Source organism: Physeter macrocephalus, chromosome 14 (genome assembly GCF_002837175.3).
Source record: "Physeter macrocephalus isolate SW-GA chromosome 14, ASM283717v5, whole genome shotgun sequence".
NCBI lineage: Eukaryota > Metazoa > Chordata > Mammalia > Artiodactyla > Physeteridae > Physeter > Physeter macrocephalus.
In genome coordinates, this window is record NC_041227.1 from 105230897 (window position 1) to 105240781 (window position 9885).

At 39.6% G+C, this 9885-nt stretch overlaps 1 protein-coding gene across 1 annotated transcript in view; it reads right to left on the minus strand.

Moving 5' to 3' along the window:
* The window catches only part of ANKFN1 (ankyrin repeat and fibronectin type III domain containing 1), a 165646-nt gene that overhangs the window by 71360 nt on the left and 84401 nt on the right, over window positions 1-9885 (minus strand). The window contains exon 6 of the mRNA XM_028500020.2: window positions 1008-1105. Coding sequence (XP_028355821.1) covers window positions 1008-1105 — 98 coding nt within the window. The remainder of the gene's footprint in view (window positions 1-1007; window positions 1106-9885) is intronic.

Consider the following 9885-nt stretch of genomic DNA (forward strand, 5'->3'; position numbering starts at 1 on the left):
TTGAGAGTCCGCCTGCCGATGCAGGGGATACAGGTTCGTGCCCCGGTCCGGGAGGATCCCACATGGCCGCTGAGCCTGCACGTCCGGAGCCTGTGCTCCGCAACGGGAGAGGCCACAACGGTGAGAGGCCCGCGTACCGCCAAAAAAAAAAAACAAAAAAAAACCAAAAAAAACTCCGCAACGGGAGAGGCCACAACGGTGAGAGGCCCGCGTACCGCCAAAAAAAAAAAACAAAAAAAAACCAAAAAAAACTTTCAATTAAAAAGATTTCGATGATCCAGTTTTGTTGCATTTAATTGTTTGAGGAAATATAGGGTTTGTTCCAGTCTGGACTAATTTGTTAGGTGTTTTTATTTTCTGCATTTCATATGCTTATATGGTTTATAGTTCTATAAATAATTAACATTTAAGTTTAGATTGGTTAAACAAATAAGCACAGTCTGTTCCAGTTTTTCATTCACAGTTTAAATTGGTTCAGGTTACTGAGAAATGTAGTGCCACCATATATAGTTTCTTTTTTTGTGAAAGCACATTTGGACAGTTTTTTTTTTTGTTTTTTTTATCAAGGGAAAAGGGTTTCTCTCAGGAAATTGTGTGACTCCAATTGATGACTGATCTGAACTGAGGCTGTGGGGATGAGGGTTAGATGAAGCTATTATTTTTACCATCAGACAGGGAGTCAAAATTGGATCTCATAGAGCCTTTGATCCCTCCCCAAAGATTAGACTGTGATCCAGAAAGCAGCAGCTTTCAAGGCTTGCATGAGGCCAGTCTTTTTCTGATCTCTGTAGAACATGGCAGCTTACAAAGTGGTTCATGCTGTCTGCTCACTCCTTTGTGGGGTTCAGATTATGGATACCAGACATATCACGCTTAACGAGTGGCAGTTGTTGCCAGAGGACTGGGCGTTGGCTGTTGCTTCCAAAGTAGGCATTTGCTATGAATATCCCAGCACAAACATCAGGGGTAGGGGAATGGGAAGTCTAACAGGAGGATCTGGTATTTACCATTGTAAGTCCTGTGATTGTACATCTCAGGGTCTGCAGGTTTTCCATGATGATTTCTCCAGCCAAAGGACAAAAGTCTTTAGACATGCTCCATTCCACTGGATGGAAAGGGGAGGGGGGAAGAGGGGGAGGGAGGGAGGGAAAGAGAAAAAGAAAGAAAGAGAGAGAGAACAGTCATCTACCAAGAAGCATCATAGAAACTCTAGCATATAATCTCTCTCAAAAACAGTAAGTTTACCCGCTTTTCCCTATATTGGCACATCTAACAATTCTCCTCGGCATAAGTCAGTTTCCAAGTTCACCATTATTTTTTAAAACAAAGGCGGGGGAAAAAGTCATCATTCAACAGTGAATAGTATACCTTAATGTGTATGTATGTGTATATGTATATAGACACACAGGCACAGGCACATTGTATATAAAAGTTCATTGTATATAGAAGATAAGTTCTTTCCTTCATGTGAGAAGTGAAGGGTTCATTAGGATATTACCTTCTGTTTGTTCCCCACGTCTGGTTTCTGTTCCACCGTTTCGCTGAGAGTGCTACTTCAAGCTCCCAGGGGCATTCTCATCCCAAATGAAGAAGCCTCCTTTCATTTCCTTCCACATAATTTGCCTCCTTTTCCTTCTGGAATCACCCTCTTCCTTTAGTGTGTCGTATGCTGCTCCCCTGGCTTTCACTCTCCTCCCTGATATCGTCTTCCAGGCTTGTCCATTAGGCTTCTTTTCAGCTGGAGAATTTGGGATTTGTGGCTGATCTCTTTGGTGCTCCCCACACACCTGACATCCCCAAAGTGGGTGTTCATTCACGGTTAAATCTTAACACCCAGATCGTAACACCCCATTTTACCGTGAGACATGCTCTTTCATCACACTTTCCACTGGTTGAAACCCTGCATATTTCTAAACCTCATGATGACAGGCTATAGGCCTTAAGATTTAAATTATATTCTCTATGACACTTAAATACTTCAAAGTTAAGCCAAACAATCTCTAAATTCTGCTGTTCCCCTAGAGTCACACAAGCCCTCTGTTCAGAGTTGCTGCCCCTGCATCCTCTGCTTCTCTTCATTATGCTCCAGGGAATCTAGCTTGCTATCCTCACTCCCTTGAAATTGCTCTCCTAAAATGCCTCGTGCTTTGATCATCCACAAGAGCCTCTTCTTGGGAAATCCTGCCACTTTGGCCTCCCCCGTTTTTTGCAACCTTCTGATTACCTCCTGATTCCTTCTTGTCAGGCTCTCCCTGGTTCCTCCCTTTCTTTGTCCTTTGATGTGTTGTTCCTTGAGGGTTTGGCTCCTTTTTCATTCCACATGCTTGTCCCAGGTAGTGACCGTATCCACGTTTAGGGCTCCAGCAGTGACTCTTGAAACTGTAATTCGAGGTTTAGCTTCTCTCTGGAGCTCTGACTTCTTTCCGTAAATTTCCACCGGAGTGTCCCCACTCCACTTGAGTGGAAGTACTCCATTAAGTACTTTTCCTTACCGAAATACGTTTCTCCTCTTTTTTTTTCTGAATTTTAGCTCATTTAGCACTGCCACACATCCCGTCAACCAACCCCCAAACTCGGTGCATCCTGCCTCCTCTTTTTCCCCAATTCGTCACAACCAGTTGATTACTAAACCCAGTAGGTTCTATTTTTAAATGTCTCCCATAAGTTTCCCTCTCCCCCTCACACTGAAGCCATTCTAGAGCGGACCCTTATAATTGTGAGCATCAACTCTGCAACTGATGTTTTGTGGGCCTAGTTGATAAACTCTCCTAATTGACTTTTCTGTTCATCTCCTTATCCTTATATACAATCTTCTTACTATAGCCTGAATTATAGCTTTAAAATGCAGATCTCATTGTTTAGTTTCTCCTCATCAAATCTTTTCGTAGTGTCCAGTTGATTTCCAAAGTAACATGAAACCCTAACAAAGCCTTCAAAGACCTTCATAATCTAGTCCCAGCCTTACTCTACTATCCTTACGTCCTGCCGTTTCCCAAAGCAAAGTCCTTGTTACCTGTTTATTATTCTGTGCATTTTTAAGCCTCTGTCTTGTGTTCATCTTCCAAACTTTGCTTGTCAAAACCCTACGAATGCTCTAAATTCCTGAGGAATAATTGATTAGATGCATCTTTTCTGTGTTCCCAAAGGCCTTAATTTATATAAAAACAAGATTTATTACACATATAGTATGCTTCTTTTTCTTGTTAGGTTGTGAGAAATTTGAGACTAAGAAAAGTGTTAGTCATTTTTTTCCCTCTCTAGATCCACACTTGGATCTGTGTGCTTGGTGCATAGAAGATGCTTACTAAATATTGTACAAATCAAATACATATATATTTGTTTTATTGTATGCATATACGTATGTATACACACACATCCGGAATAGACTGGTTTTCCAACATGGAGATATTTTTCTTCCATGTGAATCTTCTCCTTCTCCAGACTCTTGCCCTTTGAAGCTCTTAGGCATATTGTAAAATCTAATTAGAATCAAATGATTAAGGTTGTATGTTTACTCTCAAATCAAGCCTATTATAAGTACATATTCTAAAACATATATATGTATGTATTTTAATATATGTGTTTTATATATATATATATATAGGTATGTATGTATAATTTTTTCCCCAGATGTTTTATCATGCCTGTGAGCTACTAGCTCTTGAAAAAGCCAAGTTTCTTCAGGTCAAATTAGAGAGGGTTTGTAATCAGAGAATAGTGTTGCATATTATTTTAAGCTAAAGAAAAAAGAGCAGTCATTGAGGGAATTATCACAAACAAAATGAAAATTAGTAGCACATGTGCAAGGACATCTAGAAAGAACAAAGAATATAGGAAAATTCTAGAAACAAAAATATCTTTGGTTGCCATTGAGACATGCGTGGTTCACTGATGTGGTGAAGCCCACAAGCCCAAGACTGAGGATCAAGAGCTTCTGATTTCAGGCTAAGGATTCAGGGTAACATCCCAAAAGAAGAGCTAGGGATTAGTGGGAACAAGACCAGATTATTTGAGAAATGATTAAAGAAAAGTTGCTCAAAGATGCACTCTTTAAAATTTTTGAAGAAACAACAATTTATTTTTGAATGAAGGCTGTCATGTTCTATTGAAATAGTTCTACAAAGCATGTTTCAGGTGGAAAAGAGGGCCTGGCTTCTTGAAAAACAACAACAACAACAAAACAAATAGAAGCAGGTTTGTAGGGAGATGTGTTCTTCTTTAGGAGTTAATGGAAAGTTTTAAGCATTTAAGTCTAATTAGATCTTATAATATGTTGAGGTTTCAAAGGGGGAAGGGTCTAGAGAAAGAGAAGAGCTACATGGAAGGAAAATAATTCTCCATGTTGGAATGGCCAATCTATTCTGGGGCAACCTATAGTTTTTTCCCCTCTGTGTACTTCCTTGGGTTGATGGACTCTTGACATAAAGAAAGGGGCTTCTGCTCACTTCTGGAAATAGAATGAGCCGGAATCACTTTGAGAGCCAACTGGGAATTCTAAGAAGGCAACTTAGCATGGTCTCTCTGGAAAGTTATGTGTAGGTAGTTTAAAGACTTAATATTAAAGCCATGAGAAAAATCACTTATAAGTCTGCTCTAAATCCCTGAAGGGTTGGAGCCATGTATATGAAGTTTAAAACTATATGAGACTTACAGTTTTAAGATAAAGATCAGGGCAACTGTTTCTACTTAGGTCTGGGAAATAGAAGCAGGGTTCAATCATGCAGTGCCTCATAGCAGTTGAACATTAGTAAGAAAGGTACCAGACAAAACCTAGGTGTTAGTGTTTCTTAAAATTTGGCTCTGGCTCAAACTGTGATTCACTATATTTGTATCAAATGGCTATGAATATTTTAAATGTGAAGTTCTGTTATTTTAACAAATATTTCATTTTTATCTAAGCTTAAAAAATGTAGAGCAGTTGGGCAAGAGAGTTTCTACCTGAACCATCACCATTTTCCTGATGGCAGCTTTATAAACCACAGACCAAGCTTAAGAAGAAAAAGAGCTCCTGAAGGTTTCCCCTCGTCATTTAAATGTGAAATGTCCCAGAATCAGTGAGAAGGGTAGAAAATTCATAACTGGAAGTGTTAGCGTGCACAAGCAGAGAACTTAGTCAAAGTGCAGGTAAATTTCAAGCCTCATGGTGTGGACTGTGTGATTAACGAACCCTGAAGAGTGATAACACTCTTCAGTATAACTGAAGAGTGATAACACTCTTCAGGCCAGCTTTTTGAGAAGTGAATACTATGCAAAAGTAAAGGCATAAAGAGATAACATTGCAGCAATGTCTAATTTCTATTCAGTTGATTAAAAAAAAAAAATCTAAAACCCGCTATTGTCCAGGTTCTCCCTCGAATCTCAAATGCCTCAAAGTCTAGAGTTGTTTTATCCTCTTCACACACCAGGAGGACAGACTGTAAAAGTTATCCTCTTGCCTCTTGCCCAGGCCCTACCCAAGCTTTCCACTTGAGCCTCACTGGTCACTCGACCTCAGACCCATTGCTTATGCTGTTTTCTCTTTTAATATGTTCTTCTTCCTCAAAATCTTCTACCCCTTCATTCCAACCCCTGGTTCAAGGATCCTTCCTTTCCATAGCTTTTCTTGGCTTTCCAAGGGAAGCTCCTTTGCCAACTTGCCCATAGTAATTTTAATATGTCTCTTACATTGCACTTGCTTTATTGTTTTGTATTTAAGAGAGCTGTCTCCTCTTTAGTCTATAAGCTCTTTGAGAGCATGAACCAAGTTGTATTAATACCAGTTTCCAGAGCATCTATCACAGCACCTAGCACAGTATAGGTGGCTCAGTTTATGTTGCGTGAATTGAACACTTGATTCATGACTTTGGAATGCTTGAAGAATAAGGTAGACAGAAATCTGACGCTGGTACTTAAAGAATAAGAAAGCAGTGTTAGAAAAAATACAGTCAAAGGAGAACGGAAGTTGCTTGAGCTGCCCAGTAAGTAGTTAAGATGGAGATTAATTCCTGGCTTCCAGATTCCCAGCATCCCAGACTCCTCACTCGTCCATACTGCCTCTAAGGACCCAAAAAATAAAAGTTTCTTTCCTGTTCCCTATCAGCACTTCTATGGAACCAAAACAGCATTTTTACTGGCCACACTCACCCCGGCGCCTTAGCTAATGAGTGGAATTTGGCTCGACTGCCCAGCCCAGCACCAGAGCATTATGAAATCTTCCCCTGATCCATCTAATTGTGCAGTTTCTAACCTTTCAGGCCAACCATAGCACAAGAAGAAGAAAGAGGGAGAGAGGGATGTGCCGAGAAACCCAGAAAAAGATCAAATACAGTCATTCCTAGAGATGAGAAGATGTGTCTTGCTGGAGCATGAACCCACTCAACACTTGTGGCTTTTAAATTGGGAAATGACGTGTGAAAACTCTGGATCTGGGAATTCTGTTTAGCTCTGGCAAAATACGAGGTTGGAGCCGCTTGCATTTTTTATTTTAAATTCCCTTGGTAGTTCTAGGAGTAGGGGCATGCATTACTTTCAAACAAGAATCTTTATTGTTTGCATAGCACACAGTCTTCCAGTTAATTAGAAAAACACTTTTTTTCCCCAAATTAAATTTCCCTAGAAAAACAATGATTTAAATTAAGGGCAAAAGGCTTTTTTTTTTTTTTTTTTTACTAGTAAATCTTTCCTGCACCTACTACTTCTAGAAGATTAAAAGCACAGTTGGAATTGGAAGGCTCTATTCATTTATTTATTGTCAGATTCTGCCATCTACAAAAGTAATATGCCCCTACCTGTGTACATTGTGTATTGTCTTAGTTTTGCCTGCCATATTACAGAGCTACCTACAGATACAGACATGATGCAGAGATTCTAAATATTCAGGTTTTTGAAAAGTACATAATACTGCAAGTAACAACAAAAAAGTCAGCTCCACAGTCTGATCTATTTGCTTCTTTATTTATCTCCTAATGGCTCTCCTGTTATGGCTGAATTTTTTCTTTCTCTTTGCTTTCCAAATAAATGATACTATAATTTTTGTGATTCTTACTACTGCTGGGAGTTCTTTCTCTTTTTCCAAGCTTGGCATGAAGTGTTTGTTGAAAGAATACCCGTCTTCTAGAGACCCAGCTGCTGCCAGCCTAATGTCTTCAGTGAAATTCATGGAGCTTCACCTTTGTACTTTTTTGGTCTCTTAATCAGGGGTGACTTTAAACAAAAATTCCTTCAGTAATTTCTGCAATTTGGGGATGAGAAAGTCTGAATGATCTGCACTAGTGGAGTTATCAGAAGTATAAGTAATCCCCAAGCCCCAGATCATATAGAAGTCGCTTTTTTCTTTGCGTTTATAGGCTCTCTTTCCTTAGTAGATTCACCTCCTGGTTTTCCTAGAACATTAAATTAAGAGTTGGGAAGGTCTCAGATTTATCACAAAGTACAAAGTGCAAAATCCCCTCATCATGTCACATCTAAGATTAGGTGGCATAATAGGGCAGCTTTTAGAGGCAGCACAAAGTGGGAGAAGGAGAAAGCCAGAGCTTGGCTCCATCCACATTTAGATGGGATAAATCCAGTGGGTGCTAGAGTTGACCCGTATGGCTCAGAAGAGCTGATTGTTAAAATTTTAGGAATTTTGCCAGCTGGTTGTTAAACACAGCCATCATTAAAAATTAAATTGTATAAACTTAAAGTTAAGTAAGTTGTGTTAAAGAAAAAGACAGTAAATACTCAAAACTCATGACTCCCTAATTTACTGCATTTTACTAGTAATTATGCTCTTGAGATTATTGATACCTATTTTATCTGTAGGGTGGAAATAGCATATAATGATGTACTACTGCACTTATCTTCCCAATCTGTTTAGTGACATCACATTGGTAGCTTGAAATTGGCCATGGTGGGAATATTTGCAGCATAGCAATGAGCAAATGCTATAAAACCGAGGTTTGATTTTTTATTTTGTGGACTGTCTAAACCAGGAATCGGCAAACTGTAATTCCAAAAGCCAAATCCGACCCGAGGCCTGGCTTCTACGTTTTTAAAGGATTGTAAAAGCGCGTGCACATGCACACACTCACACGAAGAGTATGTGACAGAGACCATATGTAGTCCACAAAGCCTAATGTATTTATTCTCTGGCTCTTTGCAGGAGAAATTTGCTGACCACTGGTCTAGACTTAAGAAAGTGATGGAGAAAATGTTAATAATTCAGATTAAAGTTAGAAGTTTCTGTGGCTGGTAGCACAAAACAACTGAGGAAATAGTCTTCCAGTACTCGAAAACTGTAACTTGATTCCACAAAGAATGTCATTGATGAGTCAAGTTATAAGTCTGTATTGTTTCATTTTTGTTTTAATTCCTTAAAGCAAATGAAAATATCAACCAACATTTACATGGTAACTACGCTCATTGCATGAAGATAAAAGCATTTTGGGACAACTGATAGGCTATGAGGAATTTATAAAAAAGTGTATGGTATATGTTATTATTATTTGTAAATTGTGTGCTACGTATCCTTTCTATTAGTAGAATTTATAGAAGACTTGTGTGTGTGTGTGTGTGTGTGTGTGTGTGTGTGTGTGTGTGTGTGTGTGTACTTTTTTTCCCCAGAGATCCAATTGTTAAACATTTACCATCATGCCATTGGATAAATGCTAGGTGGTTGCTCATATAGACTCAGGGTGGATGTGTCCTGACTAGCAGGTTATAGTGTCCAAGGGGAGCAGATTTCTCAGATACACCTTAGGTAACATTCTGTTGCCAGGAGATGAAAATGAGGTACATAAGCCCCTTTAGGAGTCAGGAGTGGCACAGTGAGGGAATCTGGGGCAAAAGTTCATTTACTAAGCAGTCACCATCTGAGAGGTCTGTTCAGTGGCCGAGACCCAGGCACTGGGCAGTACAGGTGCTCAGACTGCCTGCATCAGTTCTTCTTCCCCAAGCCAGGGCTGGCCCTGAAATTGGCACAGCATACAGCCTGTAGGGCAGGCATCTGTGGACTTGACTGCAACAAGGATGGCAGAGTCAGGGGCTGGCCAACAGAAACCTAACATCCAGTAGGTTTGGCAAACATCCCAGTCCACTGCTTCTGATGGCCTGAAAGAGCTCCATGCCTAAACAGAACTGTCTGGGCTTCCTTATTATTTTATTCTTTATTATATTTTATTATTACACATTATTGTTATATTTTATTTCATGATTATCTGGGTTTTATGAATGGGCACTTTTAAGACACGGTGGACTGAAAATATGAACATTGGTTATTAATTCAGACAGACCTCTCACTTTTCCTTTTTCTTTGGAACACTGCCATATCCTTGAGTTAGAAGATGTCCAGGTAAGTTTTCACTTGTTTTAGATTACTTTTTAAGGGAAACTGTCCACATAATTTTTGTTCATTAAAGAAGTATAAGCTTTTAAAAGGCTGCAATGGTTAAAGTGGAAGAATTGCAGGGACTCAAAACCGCGTGACGATTAGAGATCTGAAGGCTGGGACTGCCACCCCACACTCCTTCTCTGAGAATAGGCAGCATCTGACGTCTGTTCCATGAGGTAAGAGCTGCTCTGGGAAGCTTCCTGGGATGCTGAGATTTTTTGTTTTTGTTTTGTTTCCAGCAGCGTGATGCCCTTCTTGTCTGCAGGGAGAGAACTCTGACAAGCTATTTTACTTTCTAAAGGATACAAAGTAGGGAAGTGCAGTATCTGTCTGATTTACACTCACAAGGTCCAAGATATGTGATCAATTCGCAGCTTTCTGAATCCTGTTGCGTCCTCGTGGAATTAAAATAACCAGCCACAGGGGCAAAAGCAAAAACATTCCAATTTTTTTGCCAGATGGCAACTTTCATTCAGAGAAAGTGACTCCATTTGGCTTTGGGGATGGGGGTCATTTTCCTACCCATTTAAAAAAAA